Below are 22,820 nucleotides of genomic sequence, written 5' to 3' on the forward strand. Positions count from 1 at the left end.
ATCGACTATATCCAAATCATTTGTGAAGATAGCAGTGCAAAACTCCTTGGGGGTGGCTTTGGATTCACCTGGTAATAGTTTACTTGTATTCTTTGAAGTAGAAGAGGTGTGAGGTACCTTAAGATCAACAATTTTCCTATGAGAAGCCAAGCTAATGATCTTATGATCAAGTTCATTGTACACCCCATCCATCTTATTGTGCAGCTCAACAACACTCTTACTCAAGTCCGTATAACCCTTAATTTGGCCTTCTAAAACTTGTTTCAACGTGGCACTCACTGCATTATCTTGAAGGGGAAGTTGAATAGAAGACTTTCCTTGAAGCTTTAAAGGTGGGTAAGCTTGGTTATAACCTCTGTGTTGAAATCTTCTTTGCTCAGTCTTGTCTCCACCATCTCTTGGGACTTCATCATAGTCCTCCTCATAGTATCTTTGATCACTTTGAGCCAAATTCTCAACAAGCTACTCTCCTTGTTCTATGGTGAGGTTTGAAAAACTTCCTTTGCTAGCCATGTCCAATGTCAATTTAAGCTCCTTTTTAACTCCTCCATATAAAATACTAAGTATAGCTTGCTTGTTGAATCCATGATGTGGGCAATCTCGAATATATCCCTGAATTCTTCCCCATGTTGCACTGAAGCTTTCATGAATTTCTTGCTTAAAACTCATTATGTCATTTCTCACTTGAGCTGTTCTTTGCTTGGAGTAGAACTTGAGAAGGAAGATCTTCTTACAATCATCCCAAGAATTGACCAAATGAGATGGGATAGTTCTCTCCCATTGGCGTGCTTTCTCTCCAAGAGAAAATGGGAATAAGATAAGCTTGATACTATCATCGAGCACACCTCCAATCCTAAATGTGCTACACATCCTCTCAAAGGAGTCCAAATGATCATAGGGATTCTCCATAGCTAGTCCCAAGAATTTAGAGGCTTGAATCAATCTAATCAAACTTGCCTTGATTTCATAAGCACTGGCTTCTATTAGAGGAGGGTGAATTCCATATCTTGACTCATGATGAGGAGCATCAAAGTTTCCTATTGTTGATGTGTTCTCTTGAGGTTGAGTCGGATTTGTTACCAGTACTTGAGGTTTTGTAGCTTTAGTAATGCTTGTTTGATTGTCCTCAGCCAACACCTTGAATGACCTTGTCTTTCCATTCTTCTTATTTTGGTTTGAGTACCTTTGAAAGCATAAGAGAATCAAGGAAGACAGATTAGTAACAACGAGCAAAAGTGAATTCATCATCTCAACTAGATGCATGAAGCTAATCATATTTACGAAATTAAATGGCCTAGTCTCAAGCAAAGATGAAATCCTAATGGTTAAATGCAACTGCAAACCGGCAACAGCGCCAAATTGATGTAGTACTTTTTCTATCAATTAAATTATCGAACCTCAGTTTGCAATGATCAACACACCAGGAATACACATGAATGCTTAATCTAAGCTAATAAGAAAGGGGTTTGTTTTATGTATCAACTAGCTAGAAGCAACATTAAATAAAGCAAACAAACAAACTAAAAGCAAGCAAACACACAACTAAGAATAGTTTTAAAATCAAGATTAAACAAGTGAACCTTGGGCAAGGTAATTGACTTGGGAGATAGCTAATCAATCCTAGATGTCTAAGTAACAATCAAGAACAATCCTATGGCTAGAACACTTATGCAAATCAATTCATTTCCATGATAGAGATCCTATGCTAATCAAGTGATCATCAACAATTTCCAAAGGTAATCACAAGACAAACATGCATTAAGAACAAGTTCAAATACCACTAAGCACCCTAATCATCAATTTCCATTGGCTAGAAATGCAAAGCTCTTGAAAAGTTTGGTTCAGGAATTTCATCAAACACCTTGTGGGCATGGAAATCCTAAAGTCCAAATTCAAGCTTGATCAAAGCTGTCTAGCATTATTATCACTAATCAAGATAGGAAATACATAAATAAAGCCCTAGACATCAAAGATCAACCATCTATCTCCCTAATCTACCAAGCCCAAAGTTCTTACAAGATCTACTCACTCATCATCATGATCACACAAAGGAAAGAGTTTGATCTTTGTGAAATCATGATAAGAGTTTATAAATTGAGAGATTAGAAGAAGAAATTGCTATTAAAACTGGGAAATCAAAAGGATTCAATAACCAAGAGTAAACAAGCTTATGAATCCTAAGTGGCTACTAAAACAAGAGATAAGATATGATATATGTCTCCTTAATAGGTTTAGAGTATTTATAGGAGAGTAGAAGAGAACCTAGGTCAACCCAAAACAAACTGGGTCAAACCCGGGTCAAAAATAAAACAAGTTTGGTGTGAACTCCATCGGCCATGGCTTGGCCGAGTGGTGTGGCTGCGTGTGTCTTTGCACCTTGGTCCATCTGATCTCCAGCGGCCATGGCTTGTCCGAGTGGTGTGGCCGCGTGTGTTTTCGCACCTTGGTCCATCTGATCTCCAGCTCTGGCTGTATATACGCTCACTAAAACAGGTATAACTCCTTACATACACATCCGATTGTCCTGAAATTACCTCCATTGCAAAGCTTACTCAATTTCCAATAACTTCGGTGAAGAAAGCTGGAGCTAAATCCCAAGGAAAGGTCTTCGTACGAGTCGATCTTTGAGGGACTGCAGACTGGTTCTGAATCATCAATCATCTTGTGTGCATCCAAATGTGTGTCTTCCATTATATTGATAATTCTTGAATTATTTAGCTCCAAAGCACATTTTCCTTGTACATTTCTACTCCAACACCTGAGATACCAAACTTGATGCAAAATGCAACCTAAACAACCTAAATGCTCATGAATATGCACAAAACAATGAATAATTAAGCTTTAAAAACACATAAAACACAAGATATCATATGTTTCCATCTGTATCTTGTTGATGATACATATATATATATATATATATATATGAAAAAATTGATCAGTATAATTAACATATAAGGAACAAACATACATGTACATACGTTTAAATCTCGGCTCTACAAGTATAATTATTAAAACAATCACTAAATATAAACACTGATCGCTTAAACAATATATAACTGAACTGATTCAGTTTCAAAAACAAAATAGTGTATCCAATGCTATATTACGTTACGTATCATCATCCTGGATCAGTTTAAAAACAGTTTTAAGAACAGTTCAATCAGAAAATGACTTTCAATAATATAACTCAAACAATTACCTATGATCTGTATTTCCATTTGAAGCTTTTACATTATGGAGCAAGTGGAGGACGGATATTGTAATCTGCTTCCAACTGTGATAAGTCATCAGGTCGTTGTGTCTTCGAATCAATATTAAACTAAGAAAAAAACAAATAAAGTAGTTAGCAATGCTAAAATATGTATGATACAAAAATTCACAAAACTAACTTCAAATGTTAAATCCAATACACGTTACCTTGTATCTGAGATTGCTCTCTAGCAGTTTCTCCTCAAGCTCTTCAGAGATTTGTGTACATGCGATATCTTTTTCTTATGACGGTGTCATAAGGATTTCTTAAAAAAACCCTAAATTTTGTATAGTTTATTTGTGATTAATATTTATGAAAAACAATTAGTTGGCGCTGGAGACAGAAAAGCTAAGAGGGAACTGAATTTTTTTTGATAAAATTCACTAAACCAATTAGTTGGCGCTGAATAATAAACCTGCAGTTTTTTTCTTTTTTATTTTTCTGAAAATTTCCAAGTCTAGTTAATTTTCCTGACAATTTTCAAATCGAGTCTAATCTGGTTAAGTCTCTTTTATGTCAAGTCTAGTTAAGTCTAGGGCCTCTTAGTCAAGTCTGGTTAGTCTAAGGCCTTTTAGTCAAGTCTGGTTAAGTTCTTATGTCAAGTCTAGTTAAGTCTAGTTAAGGTTCACTCGTCAATCGTGAAGGAAAAAAACTTTGAGAAACCTGCAGTTTTTGCTCACATATATCCAATTTTATTATTTTGAGAAACCTGCAGTCTCGTTAGCATCGAGAATTATTGTCTCTTGCTATTATTTTTGCAAACCAAAATATATTAAACCTGCCTTCCTCTGTTTTAGCACGATTATGTAAAATATCATATTGTAAATCAAAGTACAATACTTGCAGTCTTGTTACGTTACATCTCGTTAGTCAAGTACTTGTTGTCTGCTAGTAGTCTGCAGAACAGAGACTCGAGAAATCTCCCTAAGAAGCAACAGAGATTCAAAGTTCAGATTCATAATCATCAACATCACCCATATCATATAAGTCTCTAGGCTGAACATGAACTGCGATATTCAATTCTTCCTCAAAAGGATCTTTTACATAATATACCATTCTTGCTTCAGACGTCAACACATATTGCTCATCTTCTTCATTATCCCCACTGTGTAACAAGAATGAAAAGTTTACCATATGATGACCGTATGCGTCTATTTTGTATCCTCGTTCCGTACGAGTGTCGGCCCACTTGCACTTAAACAATACAACTTTGAAAACCTCATAGTAGTTTAATTTAATAACTTCAACCAGATCTCCATAGTATGGTACAGTTCTTGTTCTTGGGTTGGGATCACGAGAACTAGCATAACTCATTGTCTCAGTAGCCACATAAACACCATTATTTTGTGTTTTCAGTTCAACTTCTCTATCTGTTGCTCGGAATTTGAAACCGTTAACATTGTAAGCTAATTCACAACCTTTTCAGATGGACCCAAAGCTAAGCATCGTAAATCTGCAGTTATCCTATCTAACTCATCAAGCGCTACTTTCTTTTTGAACCATTTTGCAAAATTAAGATGCATTTCTCGATCAATGTCAATAGCACGATTCCTCTTGCTATGGTGAGATGGGTTCCTTAACAACTCATTTTTATACTTCCTGAAATGATAATAATTATTAAAAGTTAGAGAACGTCAATCAGACATAATGAAAATGAGTTATTATTAAGTGATAGAAACTTACTCGTGTAAGGGATTAAGTAGATGACAACTAACCAATATATGTCGATGTGCTTGCTGTCTTTCCACATGATTGAGAGTATAAACCTGACCCGCTCCAACAAACCTTCCAAGGGTTGGAAAAATAACTGGAAGTTCTGAATTTGGTCTTATGCTAGTCTCAACTACAGGTTGATCATCAACACGTCCAATCCTTGTAAATCATGTCTCTATATCATTGAGATACATTGAGCAAAATGTTACACATTCATCGGCTAAATATTGCTCACATATAGAACCTTGATGTTCATATATTTTACCATGTTTTCCCTTAGTTTATTCACATCTTTTGCATCTTTTGCTAGCCATTTTCACCATTATTGCATAGCTTTAGGACTAATCATGCATTAGAGTTTAGTTGCATTGCATTTTCATCTTTTCATGCATAATCAGGTGATTTTGGAGCTTAAGGAGCATGGAAGCAATGCTGAGGAGAAGTGAAGCAATCATGAAGGAAAAGCAAGAGAGTTAAGGCTGAAGAACCAAGGTCCGGAGTCCAACTCGACCGCACATTCGACCAGACACTCGACCGTGTGCTGAGGAGGACTCGACCGAGTGGAGAATGCACGAGAGAAGCAAGCTCGACCTGCCACTCGACTGAGCACAGGTCTAGTTGACCGAGCCGTTGACTGTTTTTTCTTTTAGTATTTTTAGGGCTTCCACTCCCTCTCCTATATAAAGCCTTGTACCTGCAGCCACCAAAAGAGTCCAGCTTTTTAGATATTCTCTAAACCTAGTTTTTACCCTTTTGGGAGTTATTCCTTTTGCACTTTTATTTTTCTTAGATCTTGTACTTGTTTTTTAGGAGAAAAAAGACTAAATTCTTCAATATTGTTGGTTTCATAACTTTCTTAATATTGAGAATTCGATTTTGATTCTTCCTCCAATATTGTAGATCTTTGTTTCATCTTTCTAATGATGCAAGTTTCGTATTTTTCTGTGTTTTTGACTTTGTTCATCATGTGTTCTTGTGAGTAGTTCTCTAGGATCTTGAGGATGGGTTAGGCTGGATTGATCTTGTGGTTTGTTTGATTTGGTCAAGCTTGATTGTTGTAGATCTCTTCTAGGCTAGATGTTCTTAATGCTGATCCTATATCTGAGAAGGTAGGGTTTGATTTCAAGCATCTTAGCATCACACCAATGTTTAAGAAGCATAGATAAGGCTAGATCTAGAGCTTACCATTAGGCTTGCTAAGAGATTAGAGGTCTTATTTGGTTTGAGATGTATTGCTTAATGCCTGCTTGTGTAGATTCTTTACTTTGTGAGAACAAGTCTAGAGATGCATAGGTTTGATTGTTTCTTGCCATGAGAGTGGATGAAACTTGTCTTAGAATAATATGTCTAGAGATTAGCTCAAAGTTTGCTTGAGATTTGTTGACCAAGTTAGATAACCACAATGATTAGTTCAGCCCATGAATCCCTCCTCAGGACCTTCTTTTTTTATTGATTTTTAAGTCTTAATCCTGTTGCTTGCCTGTTGTTTGATTCGTTTTTGCATTGCTCTGTTTTTATTGTGTTGCTCTATTTTTGCGTTTAGTCCAGCTCGACCCTGCACTCGATCTACACTCGATCGAGTGCTTGCTCGAGTTCTTCCCCAGAACTTTGGTTTATGATTTGTAGTTGTCCTATCTTATCTCTAGTCTCATTCTATTTGTATTTCTGTTGCATTTACTTACTGCCCTGTTCATTATTGTCTTGCATTGGTTCATTATTGTAGTTTCTATTTCTGTTCTAGCTTCATATTAGTCATAATCATTCTGTTCCATTTACATTTAGCATCTAGTTCTTGTAGTTTTACTTTCTGCATTTTGCATTTTCTTCATAGGATTGTTAGTGACAAACATCCTTACATTTGGCTTGACTTAGTCTCATATACACATCTTAATTGTTCACAAACACTCATTTAGGATTGACACCTCTTATACTGCAACAGCATAAGGGGAATTGAAACACCTTACCATCCATTCATTCATATCTCACCATTGCATACACAATCATCATTCATCACCCACATAAAAACCTTGTTTCAATTTGGCGCCGTTGCCCATTTGAGTGTGTTTTTGTGGCATTTAGGATCCATATTAGTCTAAGATTAAGTTCGTTTATACACTTGTGAAGTTGCTGGATTCAAATCTTCTGTTGCTGGGTTGTCTTGAGTTTCAGGTACCCACTCAACCAACCACTCGACCACCACTCGACCGAGCAGTGATCAAGCACCTGATCGAGTCAGAAGCCGTCTCTATTTGGACACCACTTCCCAGTCGCCTTGACCGCCTACACGAGCCTGAGCTCAACTGTGTACCTGTTCGAGTCTGTAATCGTGTCTGTTGATGCACACAAGGTCAAAGGGGAAAGACAATCTTCAAAAGCCTCTTCACAACATCCATAGGCTGCCAAAGGGTTTGGGAAATAAGAGAAGGAGAGTAGTTCAACAACAGCAAGAGGTTCCAATCATAATGGAGCAACAAGATCCAGTTCCAAGACCAAGGAACATTGGTGCTGGAGATGCACCCAACACACACAACCAAAGAGCTGGTATTGTGCCTCCCACAGTGCCAAACAACAACTTTGAGATCAAGAGTGGATTGATCTACATGATTCAAGCCAACAAGTTCCATGGGTTGCCAATGGAGGATCCCCTAGACCACCTTGATGAGTTTGACAGAATCTGTGGTCTTACAAAGATTAATGGAGTGAGTGAAGATGGATTCAAGTTGAGGCTCTTCCCATTCTCACTTGGAGACAAGGCACACCTTTGGGAGAAGACTCTTCCTACTGGAGCAATAACCACATGGGATGCTTGCAAGAAGGCTTTCTTGGCCAAATTCTTCTCAAATACAAGGACTGCTAGGTTGAGAAAAGAAATTTCTGGGTTTGCTCAAAGGAACAATGAGAGCTTTTGTGAAGCTTGGGAGAGGTTCAAAGGATTTCAGACTCAGTGTCCTCACCATGACTTCAACAATGAGTCCTTACTTAGCACCTTGTATAGAGGAGTGCTTCCCAAAATCAGGATGCTTCTTGACACAGCCTCTAATGGCAACTTCCTCAACAAGAATGTGGAAGAATGCTGGGACTTAGTTGATAATCTTGCTCAGTCAGATGGCAACTATAATGAAGACTATGACAGAACCATAAGGTCATCATCAACTGATCAAGAGGACAAGTACAAGAAGGACTTGAAGATGGTCAATGAGAAGCTTGACAAGATCCTTCTTAGCCAACAAAAGTCTATTCACTTCATTGGTGAAGAAGATGTTCCAGTTTAAGAGGGGGAGAATGAGTTTGCTGAGTTGTGCTACATGCAAAACCAGTGTGGCTTCAAAGGCTACAACCAAGGAGGGTTCAAGAACAACAATCTCTCCTATAGGAGCACCAATGTAGCTAATCCACAAGACCAAGTGTATCCACCTCAACAGCCTCAACAGCAACAAAACTATGTCCCCAAACAACAACATCAAGTGTTCCAGCCTCAGTTGTGTCCCCCACCAGGATTTCAGACTAACCAAGGCCAAGAACAAGACTTAAGAGCTATGATGCAACAGTTGTTGATTGGACAAACACAAGGAAAGATTGAGGAAGCCAAACAGTTTGCTGAGTTGAATCAAAGGCTCACATCCCAGTATAATGACCTTAACATGAAGTTTGAAGGTCTCAATTCTAGAGTGAAGTATATGGAGAGCAACATTGCCTCTACTTCAGCTCCTAAACCCAACCAACTCCCTGGAAAAGCTGTTCAAAATCCAAGGGTGTTCACTGCAAAAGCCATCCATATCTCTGATGGGGAAGTCACTGAGGATAGTGAAATCCAATTTTGGGGGAATTCATCAGTTACTGAAGCCCCAAGTGACGTTTGTGCAAAGCAAATGGAGCTCGCAAGCACACTCGACCGGGGACTCGAACAGCCACTCGACCGAGTGCATGCTCGAGTAGTCGATCGAGCTGGAGACTCCGAAGTTGTCAAGCCTGCTAAGTACATTCCTCCTGCTTACAAACCACCTCTACCATTCCCAGGACGTTTCAAAGCACAAAGGATCAAGGAATTAAGGGAAATAATTGAGAAAAAGGAGATGTTGGCTAAGCAACAAAAGGATGAGGAAGCTTTGAAAGAGGAAGTTGTGGTTGAGAAACAAGAGGAAGTGATGGCTATACAAGAGATCATCATTGATTATCAAGAAGAGGAGAGAGGACCTGCCTTGGAACAGTATGAACCTTATCCTCTCTATAGGGATTTTCTGCTTGATTTGTCAAAGAAGAAGGCACAAGCTCAAGATGAGAAGGATCTTGAGAACCTTGGAGGAGTGATCATCCCAATTAAGCTTAAGGATCCAGGACCATTCTATCTACCTTGCACAATCAATTACCTTCAGTACAACCAATGCCTTTATGATTTGGGAGCTTCAACTAGTGTGATGCAATACTCCATAGCTCAAAAGCTTGGGAGAACTGATTTCAAATCCACCAAACTCCATGTATGCCTAGCTGATGGGACAAACAGAGAAGTAGTTGGAAGGTTGGAGAATGTCCCAATCAAGATAGGGAAGGCAAGGGTTCATACAGATTTTGTGGTATTGGAGATGGACAAGGAACCTGAAGATCCAATCATCCTTGGGAGGCCATTCTTAGCCACTGTTGGAGCAGTCATTGATGTCAAGGAAGGTCTTGTGACCTTGAATATTGCTGAGGGTATAGTTATGAAGTTCAACATCTATAACCCAACCAACCTTCCTACCATTGATGATCAGCCTTTCACTATCAAGGACAAAGGTGGACAAGGGGTTTTAAGTGATAATAAGGCAACTCCAAAGGCTGAGATAACACTTCAAGAAGATTCTGTGGAAAAGCTTAAGAGGTCAGTTCAAGAGTTGACTAGTATGGTTGAGGATCTCCAAGTTAAGCTGAACAAGAGGTCTTTGAGGAAAGCAAGACCAAGGCTCAAAATTAAGAAGAAATATGGTTTGTGTGCTAAGGGTGAGGTGAACAAGGATCAAATTCACAGTGACCAAGAGGTTCCAGGGAGGATTTCATCACCTCCTTGGTACCTAGACCAAGTATAAGAAGGAAACCAAAGTCAAGCTTAGTGACTCTAAACAAGCTCACTAGGGAGGAAGTCCCTAAGGTATCCTTTGAAAATATAGTTTATTTTCCTTGTATTTTTGATGTGTTTTCTTTTATGTTTGTGTTGGACAGGCCTTTTAATATAAGTGTAGATGGGTAAGGAGAGATTTGGACTTGGAGAAGGAGAAACGCAAGCCCACTCGACCAGCCCACGAGAGGTACTCGACCAAGTTGGAAAGGAACTAAGGCCCATTTGATCTTCAAATCGCTAGAACGATCGAGTGGAGGGAAGACAAAGAAGAAAAATTTTGAAATTTCAAAATTTGGTCAAGGTGCTCGACTGGTCGAGTGGCAGCAAAAAGCAGGTCAAAGATTCCCAATTCAAATTTGAATTGTATGGACGCTTCACCCTTGTCTCCTTGTCCCCTTAGCTTCTTTATATAGAGCTTGCACGAGATTATACCTCTCACACTCTCTCATTTGCTCAAAACAACTAAATTCAAGTTTTAAAATCTCTCTCAAGTTCATCTTTTGCTCAAGCTTTGTTCTTTCAAGTTTTTGGGTCACTAACCTATTAACTTTGAGCTTTGAGTCTATTCCCTTCAGTTCTTTTTGAAAAATGTCTTCAAAGATCACCAAGAAGTCTCAACAAACCGCTGCAAGCTCCATGGAACGTGGTGATGCTGGCCTTGAATCAAGAGGAGAAGCTGGAAAGACAACTCGACGCCCCACTCGATCATGCACTCGACCGAGTGGTGGTTCAAGCAGTCGGTCGAGCCAGATGCCGTATCCAAGGAGAGAGTCAGTTGAGGAAGATCCTGAGAGGACTGAAAGTGAGGAAGAAAGGGAGCCAACTCTCAATGAGTTCATGAGGAGACACAAGGCCAAAGGGAAGAGGCCAGCAGTTGAGGTTGAGCAAGAGGAGAGTGAAAATGAGAGTGAGGAAGAAAGTGAAGAAGAAGAGTTAATGGATGATGGTGAAGCAGAATCTTGTGGGTTGTCAAAGAGGCAGCTTTATGATGCTTTCATGAGAATGGAGTTCCTGGGGACTAGGTATCCACACAAGAAAACCATGGAGAAGCTAGCCATTGATGACGATGTGGAGTATCTCTTTGAGAAGAGCAACCTAACCAAGTTCATGGGGCTTTGCATGGAGGGCTACAAAGAAGAAAGTTGTGAGTTCCTAGCCACTGTCAAGCTGACTACATATGCAAGGAAAGATGCTGAGTTTGGAGCTGGTCACATTGCTTTCACAATCAAGGGGAAGAGGTATGATCTTTCAATGAAGAAGATAATAAATGTGTTTGGATTTGAGGTTGGGAGCAATAGGAGTTTGATGATTCCAAGAGAAGAACTCTATGCTGTTTGGGAAACCATTGGGGACAACAAACTCTACTCATCCTCCAATTCCAAGAGCTCAAGGATAAGGAGTCCAGTCCTAAGGTACTTCCACAAAGCTCTTGCCAACACCTTCTTTGCAAGAAAGGAAACTGGGAATATCAATGAGGGAGAGCTTAAGATGATTGATATGGCTCTCAATGGGATCATCCTCAAGGCAAGAGCTGGAACCATCATTCTTGGGAGCATTGTGGAGACTGATCTTGCAATGGTGCTCATAGACCATATAATATATTTGAGAAGTTGGGTAGGCAAGTTGGAGAACAAAGGCTCAAGAGGAGCACTAACCATTGGAGGTATCATTACTCCAATTCTACAAGATGCCAAGGTCCCACTTAGAGGAGAGAGGGGCTCACCAAGATGGATTGACTCAAGCTACCTCACCTCTACTCTCATCCTAGCCAAGGAGATGCATCAAGGGAATCATATCTTCAATTTTGAGCTTCCAACACTTGGGAAGAAACAATTGATCTTGCCTAACCAAGAGCTCACCACCATTCAAGAAGGAACCAACATTGACTTTTGGCCAGCTGAGGAGCACTTGTTTGATAGAGTAGTTCAAGCTAGAGTTGAGGAAGCTGGGAATGCACAAGTGGCTGATGGGGAGGAGCAGTTTTATTTTGAGGAGTATGAGCCCAACCCAAGGGATAGTAGAGGAGTGAGGGAGACTACCAAGAGGTTGACTCTTTTGCAAAAGTGGAACAAGTGGCATGGGAAGAAGTTTGATAAGCTGAAGAAGAAGGTGACCAACATGGCTAAGTCTATCAAGGGCTTAAAGAAGGAGATTGCTGAGCTGAAGAGTGGAAACTCATCTCCAAGCTATTCAAGCCCTTTGAGGAGGAGTAGCTCAACTAGAGCACTTTCAAGGGTTGCAAATCCCGTGGAAACAGCTAGAGCTTCAATGTATGAGCCAAATCAGAGGAAGAGGAGCTCAAGTACCCGAGAACAACAACTTTTGAGGCACTCGACCGGGTCACTCGAGCGCCCACTCGACTGAGCACCCCCGACGTACTTGACCGAGTTCCAGCCCAGATCACCATATGGCTTCCCACCTCCAGCTGCTTATCCAGGCTATCCAGGTTACCCTCCCATCCCACCACAATACTTCATGGATTCAGCTCTCTACCAACAGTTCTACCAACAGCAGGCTCAGAATTTTGGCACACGCTGTCCTGCTCGACCCCCCCACTCGAGCACGCACTCGACCGAGTGCCGGTCGATCGCCGTCGTTGAGCTGCCCCAATCTCCATCTCCAAGTGATCAACAAGACCCCAACTGCACCTTTGACAGCATGCAAGAGGATGTGGACAATTTCTTCTCCAATCCTTGAGGTACCACTATCACCTTCACTTGTAAATATCATTGCATTTCATATTTTGTTTAGTTTTTTTAGTCTTGAATCCTCAATCAAATTTCTTTCACACAGGGGACTGTGTGACTTAAGTTTGGGGGAGGGTTTGAGATAGCATTTGACATTGTGTTTTGTGATCTTATTTCAAATTTTTAGCATCAACATGTTATTATTTGCATAAGCATCTAAGGCATAGAAAAACCCTAAAAATTTGAAATTTTTTTGCAAAAGTCTTTATAAAAAAAGAGTGTTCATGTAGTTTGCATTGCATATTAGGATCTTGTTTAGCATGTTTCATGTAGGATTGCATAATATTTGCATTAGGGATCTATGATGAGTTTGCCTTGTTAGCTTGCTTATTCACTAGACTAGGATCAATGCCCAAGTTAATGCTAGTTGAGTGGTTAGAAGCATAAGATTGAACCAAGCTTTGAATTCATGCATTGTATTTGATCTATTGAAGCATGTTGTGATTTGACACCATTTCCTATTTATAAGAACCTAATATTGAATCTCAATTATCAATGTGTGCATTGCTTTAAACTCATGGATACCATATACATATTTGGATCATCTTTCTCCTTTTTACCACTCTTGTTGATCCAAGTAGCTGATTAAACCATTGAAATCAGTTTCCCTATCCCTTAACCAACCCTTCTTTCAAGCCATGTTTATTCTTGTGTGTGTGAGGCCTATTTTTGGGATTGAGCTTGGTAGAAAGTGTTAGGTTTGAACTGACAAGAGTAAACCTTGTGTAGTTCTAGTTTGCATTTTTCAAACTAGATAGGACTAGGTGGTTCACTTGTTGGGTTTGGGACTTGGCTGTTTTGAAAAGAAAAGAGGAAAAAGAGAAAGAAAAAGGGTAGAGTCTTTAAGAGGAGAATGTGTTTAAGCAAGATCTAGTGAAAGGATGGGAAGTAAATTTTTTATTAAAGATGGTTCTAGTTAAAGAAAAGAAAAGAAAGAAAAGAAAAGTCTAGCAAAATGCTTTTATGTCTTAAGAATAAGAAGAAAAAGAACCATAGCAAATAAGTAAGAATCCCCCATCCCACTAGAAAGATCAAATAAGAAACCTCTCCTAAGACTTGAAAACCAAAAGAGAAAAGGGTGAAAGAGAAAAGAAGAAGTTAAAGAGTAGCACTAGGACCATTTGGGTTTAGATTGATAGGATAAACACTTTGGGTATCTTTGGGTAGACAAGGTTTTGTTCTTGTATGTGTCCAAGTGTTCTTACCTTTAGCATTCTTCTAAAGCTCAATCCATTTTTATGAGAGAACCTTGATATTGACAAGCCCCACTCTAAAAAGAGACCATCATTGTCTCTAAACCTTTATCTCCAAGCCAAATGAGTTTAAGCATTGCATAGAATTAATACATGTTCTTGATTAATGAATGTTAAAGGAAATGGTTGATTTGAATGCATGTGGAAATCTAAGGCTCAAATCAGTAAAGGTTGTGATATGCTTGTCTAAAGTCTTTAAGTACAGCTCATTCAACTTGCATCATAGTACTAGTAACTTGGACATTGATTCTAGATGGTCTATTTGCAAGTTTTAGGAGCTGAGATCCCACTTTCAAACCTCACCTACCTTCTTATGTCTTGTTTATTTGCTTGAGGGCAAGCAAAGACTAAGTTTGGGGGTGTTGATGTTCATATATTTTACCATGTTTTCCCTTAGTTTATTCACATCTTTTGTATCTTTTGCTAGCCATTTTCACCATTATTGCATAGCTTTAGGACTAATCATGCATTAGAGTTTAGTTGCATTGCATTTGCATCTTTTCATGCATAATCAGGTGATTCTGGAGCTTAAGGAGCATGGAAGCAATGCTGAGGAGAAGTGAAACAATCATGAAGGAAAAGCAAGAGAGTTAACGCTGAAGAACCAAGGTCCGGAGTCCAACTCGACCACACACTCGACCAGACACTCGACCGTGTGCTGAAGAGGACTCGACCGAGTGGAGAATGCACGAGAGAAGCCAGCTCGACCTGCCACTCGACCGAGCACAGGTCGAGTTGACCGAGCCGTTGACTATTTTGTCTTTTAGCATTTTTAGGGCTTCCACTCCCTCACCTATATAAAGCCTTGTACCTGCAGCCACCAAAAGAGTCCAGCTTTTTAGATATTCTCTAAACCTAGTTTTTACCCTTTTGGGAATTATTCCTTTTGCACTTTTATTTTTCTTAGATCTTGTACTTGTTTTCTTAGATCTTGTACTTGTTTTTAAGCCAGCTCTGCCACTCGACCGAGCACAGGTCGAGTTGACCGAGCCGTTGACTATTTTATCTTTTAGTATTTTTAAGGCTTCCACTCCCTCTCCTATATAAAGGTTTGTACCTGCAGCCACCAAAAGAGTCCAGCTTTTTAGATATTCTCTAAACCTAGTTTTTACCCTTTTGGAAATTATTCCTTTTGCACTTTTATTTTTCTTAGATCTTGTACTTATTTTTAAGGAGAAAAAAGACTAAATTCTTCAATATTGTTGGTTTCATAACTTTCTTAATATTGAGAATTCAAGTTTGATTATGTCTCCAATATTGTAGATCTTTGTTTCATCTTTCTAATGATGCAAGTTTCGTATTTTTCTGTGTTTTTGACTTTGTTCATCATGTGTTCTTGTGAGTAGTTCTCTAGGATCTTGAGGATGGGTTAGGCTGGATTGATCTTGTGGTTTATTTGATTTGGTCAAGCTTGATTGTTGTAGATCTCTTCTAGGCTAGATGTTCTTAATGCTGATCCTATATCTGAGAAGGTAGGGTTTGATTTCAAGCATCTTAGCATCACACCAATGTTTAAGAAGCATAGATAAGGCTAGATCTAGAGCTTACCATTAGGCTTGCTAAGAGATTAGAGGTCTTGTTTGGTTTGAGATGTATTGCTTAATGCCTGCTTGTGTAGATTCTTTACTTTGTGAGAACAAGTCTAGAGATGCATAGGTTTGATTGTTTCTTGCCATGAGAGTGGATGAAACTTGTCTTAGAATAATATGTCTAGAGATTAGCTCAAAGTTTGCTTGAGATTTGTTACCAAGTTAGATAACCACAATGATTAGTTCAGCCCATGAATCCCTCCTCAGGACCTTCTTTTTTTATTGAGTTTTAAGTCTTAATCCTGTTGCTTGCCTGTTGTTTGATTCGTGTTTGCATTGCTCTGTTTATATTGTGTTGCTCTGTTTTTGCGTTTAGTCCAGCTCGACCTTGCACTCGATCTACACTCGATCGAGTGCTTGCTCGAGTTCTTCCCTAGAAATTTGGTTTATGATTTGTAGTTGTCTTGTTTTATCTCTAGTCTCATTCTATTTGCATTTATGTTTTATTTACTTACTGCCCTGTTTATTATTTTCTTGCATTGGTTCATTATTGTAGTTTCTATTTCTGTTCTAGCTTCATATTAGTCATAATCATTCTGTTCCATTTACATTTAGCATCTAGTTCTTGTAGTTTTACTTTCTGCATTTTGCATTTTCTTCATAGGATTGTTAGTGACAAACATCCTTACATTTGGCTTGACTTAGTGTCATATACACATCTTAATTGTTCACAAACACTCATTTAGGATTGACACCTCTTATACTGCAACTGCATAAGGGGAATTGAAACACCTTACCATCCATTCATTCATATCTCACCATTGCATACACAATCATCATTCATCACCCACATAAAAACCTTGTTTCAAACCTTCAGGCTTAGCGCGATTCCAAACATATGATTTGAAGTGTCCAAGAGTCCTGTAGATAAACTAATTAAGTAAATTTCCAGTTGTGTATATAGATACAAACGTATAATGTACATCCAACAAAATGGATTGGTCCACCTAATTTTGCTTCTTCTGTGAGATGTACTACTAAATGTACCATCACTGTGAAAAAAGATGGAGGAAAAATCATCTCCATACGACATAGAGTCACTACAATACAGTTTTTGAAGTTTGGCAAGCTCCTCAATATCAAGGACCTTTGCAGATATATCTCTAAAAAAATGACAAACTTCAACAATGGCTGATGTCACATCTGTTGGCAGTAGATTCCGGATGGCGATTGACAATAAATATTTCATTATCACATGGCAGTCATGGCTTTTTAAGCCTACTAGCTTTCGACTTTTAACATCAACACAACTTGATAAGTTAGACGCATAACCATCAGGGAACTTTACATTTTGTAAGACACTTAAAAATGTGTCTTTTCCATCATTGTCCAGAGTAAAACATGATGCTTGATACTTCCCATTATCATCATAACGTATACCTAACTCGCGAAGATCTTTTCTAGCACTCAAATTATCCTTCGATTTTTCTTTGTCGTCCAATAATGTGTAGCGTAAATTGTTTTTTCTCTATATGCATGAAATCCAAATTATGCCTCAACATAATAAATTCCCAATAAGGCAACACAAAAAATATACTCCTCTTCTTCCACTGTTGAGTACTAGATCTTCCAACATGACTTCGATCTCTTTTCCTCCAACTCCAACTAAACCATGCTTCTTACTAAGAGTAACATTCACTTGTTCTAGTTGATGAACAATTGTAGAACCTGATAACGTCACTGGTGGTGATCTGGTTTCAATATATCTGTCAAATTTAGTTATATTTTGACGAAAATCATGATCTTGAGGAAGAAAGCGACGATGACCCTGAAAACAATTTTTTTTGCCATGGCGTAAACGTTGGCCAGTGCCATCAAAATTGCAGCTTGGACAAGCTGATGTCGTATATATATTCCAACCCAACAAATTTCCAAGACCAGGAAAATCACTAATTGTCAACATGATGGCTGCTCGCATGTCAAATGTTTGTTTTGTGGAAGCATCTACTGTTTTAACCCCATCAAACCATAATTTCTTCAATTCTTTGATAAGTGGCTGCAAATAGACATCAATATCATTACCAGGCATTTGCTTTCCAGGGATAACCATAGAGAGGATCATTGATGTCTGCTTCATTGACATCTACGGTGGCAAATTATAAGGAAATAATATCACAGGCCATATGCTATAACTATTACTCATTGTACCAAATGGGTTAAAACCGTCAGTCGCCAAGCCTAGTCTGACATTTCTTGGATCAGATGCAAATTTTGGATATTTTTGATCAAATGATTTCCAAGCCTCTTCGTCTTTTGGATGTCGAAGCTTGCCATCATTGTTAGACGCAGTTGCATTCCATCTCATGTGGGTAGAAGTTTTTGATGACATGAATAAGCGTTGTAGTCTCGGCTTTAGAGGAAAATAACACAAAATTTTTGCAAGAGTTTTTGTTTTGTTTTTTTCTCTGATCTAGATACTGTACCTTTTGCTGGAGTTTTCTTTTTCTCTGATCCAGATACCATACTTAGCCTAACCTTACTCTTGGCAGAAATATTTGTTTCCAACGAGAAGCTTCACAAACTTTACAAGTCTACCTTTCTGCATCTGCCTCCCAAAATAACATGCAATTATTTGGATATGCATGAATTTTCTCATAACTCAATCCTAATTTGCGAATAACTCTCTTCATGTCATTAAATGACTTTGGCAACTTAGCATGTGTAAATGCTTCTTTCAGCAATTCAAGCACCAAAGATATGCCCTTATCACTTATCTCACACATACACTTGATATGGTACAACTTCAATATAAAAGACAACTTCGTGAATTTTGTGCATCCATCATATAGCTCTTGGGTAAAATCAGCAAGCAACTCATCAAAACTTTATTCTTTTCCAAAATTTCCACTTGAAGTTGATGGTCTATCAGTGTCCATAGGCTGCTCACAAGATCCAAATGCATTTTCTCCATACATATTAGTATCAATACCAGCAAAAAGATCATCCAAGAGATTCAAAGTTGAATCCATTTCAACTTGAGCTAAATCATCAGTAGATACTCTTGCATTTTCTGTGACATATATTCTTTCTCCGTGAAACACCCAACTTGTGTAAGAACTTAAAAAACCATAGCACATCAAATCACCTTCAATATCTTCTTTTGACTTGAATTTGGCTAGAGAACAACGGTTACATGGACATTTCATCGTGGCTACAGTTGATTTACTAAATGCAAAATCCAAGAAATTTTTAACCTCTGATATGTAATCTTGAGATAAACGTGGTTTCTTTATCCACGACTTATCCATCAAAACCTGAAAGAAAGATTTGAATTATTTGTAAGTTTTAGAAAAGTCACAAAACTAACAAACCTTCAAAACCTTTAGAACCTAGAAATAAATCTATGCATGTACATGACACATCCCAAACGAAAACCAAACCGATGTATTAACAAAGAAGTAGTATTAGAGTTTTTCACTAAATTTAGAAATCAAGGAATGTGGTCGTGGAGCCGATGACCCATAAAGTCATGCCGGTCAATATATATATTAATCCTTTGCAATCAGCAGATCTATTTTGCACATTTTTAATTAAGTGTTCATCACCCACGTGATTAGGAGGCAAATTCACTCAAGTTAGATTTTATCATGTGTTTGCATAATAAGAACTTTAAAATTAAGAACAGCAAAGAACGTTTGGGTTTTACTTTGCAATAAAAATTACACAAAATAAACCTAGAAAAATTAAGAAGATTAATAAACACACAAAAGCATAATCATAGAATCAAAGTCGGAAAAACACTTACTTATGATTAAGGATCTAATTTGTGTTGAAAACTCCAAAAAGAAAAGATATGGTAGCTGGGATCGATTAGGTTTAATTTTAGATTGATTTGTCGATGGTGATACAAATCATCTTAATTAGATTGATTTTTTTTTTTTTTTTTTTTACGTTCACACCGATTTATTAATTCTATAAATATAATTATATCTGTTTTTTATTGATGTAAATTTTATATCATTTTAAAAAGTGATTTAAGCAAAAATAAATAATTACATCAATTATCTAAATGATATAAAAATATATTTTATATCACTTTTAATAAAGTGATACAATCTAACAGAAACTGAATCAATTTTAAATAACTGATGTAAAATCAGATAATTATAATATTTAAGAATAATGTAAAATTTTCAACATATGTGATTAATTTTAATCCCATATAGTTAACTTATTTTTTAAAATTATTTTTTTGGGGGAAAAAACTATAAAACATTGGGGTCAATTGCCCCTCATAGCAACATGCTGCCTCTGTCCTTGACCATTCCATCCCCTTTGCTAGATACCAAAAAATTATATCTTAGGACTCAACTCATATGTAAAAATGCATTAATCAAATCTATATCCATTATTTATAAATTATGAATAAATTTTTTTTTTCATCATTGAATCGACAAGGCTCGATTCATAGCCAAACTCTACTATGTGGGGTAACGTGACTTAGTGGAGTTGAACTCTGGTGGGATCGGTGGTCGCAGAAGTGAACGTGACTTAAATTATGAATAAATTTTTATTTACCATTAGTATATATCTTAAAGATTTCAAAAATATTTCACTAAATTTAAGAGTTTTAATTAAAGTATGATTCATAATATTATATCTTATGTATAATAATATACTAAAAAGTATTATCTCTACGATCATGCTCCTAGCGATATATCATAAACTGATTTTATCAAATAAACAATTGTGAATTTAACTAATAATAAACATGAACACATTTCATTGAATCTTGACTGTGTTATTTTATTAAGTGAAGTGTTTCACGAGCTTTTTTAGACTCTTCTTCTATATAAATATTTTTTGATTTAATACAAAATTAATTTCTTCATAATATTGATGTTTTAAAACTCCAAATTTCTTTTTATAATGTAATTGTTATAAAATTTTATAATGATTTTTTATTAGAATCTTACACTACAACGGTAATTCTTTTTGGTGAATGATGAGTTGGTGAAAAATAGCATACTTAGAAAATATTATTCAAAACTGATCTAAATAATAATTTATAATATTTTAATTTGCATTGATAACTGATAATACAAATATATAGTTGTATCTTTTTAGAGAAAAAAAAACTAAATATCTTCACTCGATGATGGTGCCCCATCATAATGTAAACAACAACATTTTCCTCCCTTTGAAGAATATGGTACACACAATTGAAACATTGGATCTAACCCATGGCCTCTGCATACGTGTTTGCAAATGTCATCAGTTCTACAATGGCCTTTGAAAACACAACCACTTGCTGAAAACAAATAATGAAGAAGACAAATTTACTCATTTTCTTCATTGTTTATTTTAAGATGAATAATTAAATGAATAACATATTACCAGTTGATTGAGTGAAAAGTAGACAAATAACTAATAGTAGAAAAGCAAAATTGTATCTTTGTGAAGACATTATTTTTGTTGTAGTTCTCTTGTGAAGGGTTTAGGTTTTTGTTTTGGTTTTCGAGCAAATTGCTATACTCCTATATATACTTTTTCTGTTCAAAATTTCTTTAAATATATATACTTACCATTTCAGATTGCAATAAAAACTAAGTGGGGGTTATTGGTTTAAGATTTGAATAGAGTTTTAAAGATTTTAAATATTATGTAAAATCTGTTGTTATTAGATCAAGATTTTGTTAAACTCTGTTAAAGTTTAGTGTTATTAGTTTGTGATTTGTAAAAAATCATTTAAAATCTTAACAAATCTGGGTTATTGGATTCAGACTTTATAAAGTCATTAAAAGTTTTGTGTTATTCAATTAAAACAAAAGAATCTAGGATTGTTAATGAGTTCAATTATTATGTTATTGGTTCATGATTTTAGACACTTTCTTTACAAATAAAGTCATAAAAAATATCATAAAAATACAGGGATTTGTTGGAGGACTTTTCAAGATTTCAGAAAACTAATCAACAAAACTCTCTAGCAATCTTTAACAATCTTTCACTTATTTATTTTTAATGATTTTGTTGAACTCTTCAAAAATCTTCATAAATCTCAAACCAATACCACCCCCTAAGAGAAAGTATCTTCTAAAAGTCATATACAACTAATTACAAATTTGAAAAGTCATTTTTTATTTTTGTGTGCATGCCACTTATGAGAAAATCATAATTAAAAAATTACCAAAAAGGAGACAAGTGAAATATTGACTATTGACTATTGACTAAAAAGAAAAGAACTACAAAATAGTATAATCCATTGATGTGTGTAACATCCGTGAACCGAAATCCCGGTTTGGGAGTTGCATCGGTCGATGCAGATGTTGCATCGGTCGATGCAAGGTTGAGATTCTGCGTTTTGACTTAAGTCAAATGCTGCGTTTTGGGTGAAGAAAAAATCCTTAACACGTTTTTTGTCTCATTCGTTTGGTGGTGGCCGTTTTTGAGAAATATAAAGAGAGAGAAAACTTTGTGAGAGTTCTTGAGCGTTTTTGGGAGATTCTTGGAGGTTGGTGACGTTTCTTAGTGAGGTTTGTAGCTGGGATCGTTGTAGGAGCTTCCTAGAAGCGTTCTCTTCTTGTGTTTAGGTGCAGATTCGTCTTGGCAAAGGTAAGTGCAGGACCATGGCTTATCTAAGCTAGAGAACTCTCTAATTTGCTTGTTGTGTGATGTTAGACTTGTTAGATTGTTGCTATGGACGTTAGGAAGCTTTCTTGTGGCTTGGGATCGAGTTTTGTGGTTGTAGGAACGAAGATCCGGCGAGAAGCTTCGGAGGAAAACGATGCTCGGCATTGCATCGGTCGATGCACTTTGTGCGTTGGTCGATGCAGATGCAAGGATGGCGCGTAAACTCTAGGGTTTTCGTGTTATGTCGAGCATGCGTCGGTCGATGCATTGGGAGCATTGGTCGATGCAAGTTAACCTTGCATCGGTCGACGCAACCTCCATTTGGTGTCGGTCGATGCATGTTGGTGTCGGTCGATGCAGAGTCCTGGTTTGTTTATTGTTGTTTGTTGATTGTTGTTGATGGTTAGAGATGACTCTATTGCTTGTGTGTATAGCCCAGTAGATGGGAGGATTGCCTTACTGAGTGTTTATAAAATACTCATGCATTGCAATATGTGTTTGTGGTGAAGGTAAAGGCAAAGTGTGATCGTGGAATCAAGGCAATGAAGAGAAGGGTGTTCTAGGGACTCGGTTTTATGTTGTCTAGCATTGCTAGGTTGCTAGAGT

General features: G+C 37.3%; 1 protein-coding gene, 2 non-coding genes and 1 pseudogene across 3 annotated transcripts; 1 reads left to right on the forward strand and 3 right to left on the reverse strand.

The window, feature by feature from the left end:
• Positions 1–580: 580 nt before the first annotated feature.
• On the forward strand, positions 581–685 carry LOC147931130 (small nucleolar RNA R71). The gene has a single exon (XR_015576878.1). It is a non-coding gene; the product is annotated as a small nucleolar RNA R71 (small nucleolar RNA).
• A 3,507-nt stretch (positions 686–4,192) lies between these two features.
• LOC147931131 (uncharacterized) lies at positions 4,193–18,892 on the reverse strand (annotated as a pseudogene).
• LOC147931132 (small nucleolar RNA R71) lies at positions 7,819–7,925 on the reverse strand. The gene has a single exon (XR_015576773.1). It is a non-coding gene; the product is annotated as a small nucleolar RNA R71 (small nucleolar RNA).
• A 1,609-nt stretch (positions 18,893–20,501) lies between the features above and the next one.
• LOC109128141 (defensin-like protein 276) lies at positions 20,502–21,141 on the reverse strand. The gene is made up of 2 exons (XM_019233942.2): positions 20,982–21,141; positions 20,502–20,895 (listed from the first exon to the last, which is right to left on the reverse strand). Exons 1-2 carry the CDS (start codon positions 21,049–21,051, stop codon positions 20,723–20,725), a joined length of 243 nt encoding a protein of 80 aa, XP_019089487.1. The 5' UTR covers positions 21,052–21,141; the 3' UTR covers positions 20,502–20,722.
• Positions 21,142–22,820: the final 1,679 nt, after the last annotated feature.

This window comes from Camelina sativa, chromosome 12, assembly GCF_030686135.1.
Source record: "Camelina sativa cultivar CO46 ecotype springtype chromosome 12, ASM3068613v1".
NCBI lineage: Eukaryota > Viridiplantae > Streptophyta > Magnoliopsida > Brassicales > Brassicaceae > Camelina > Camelina sativa.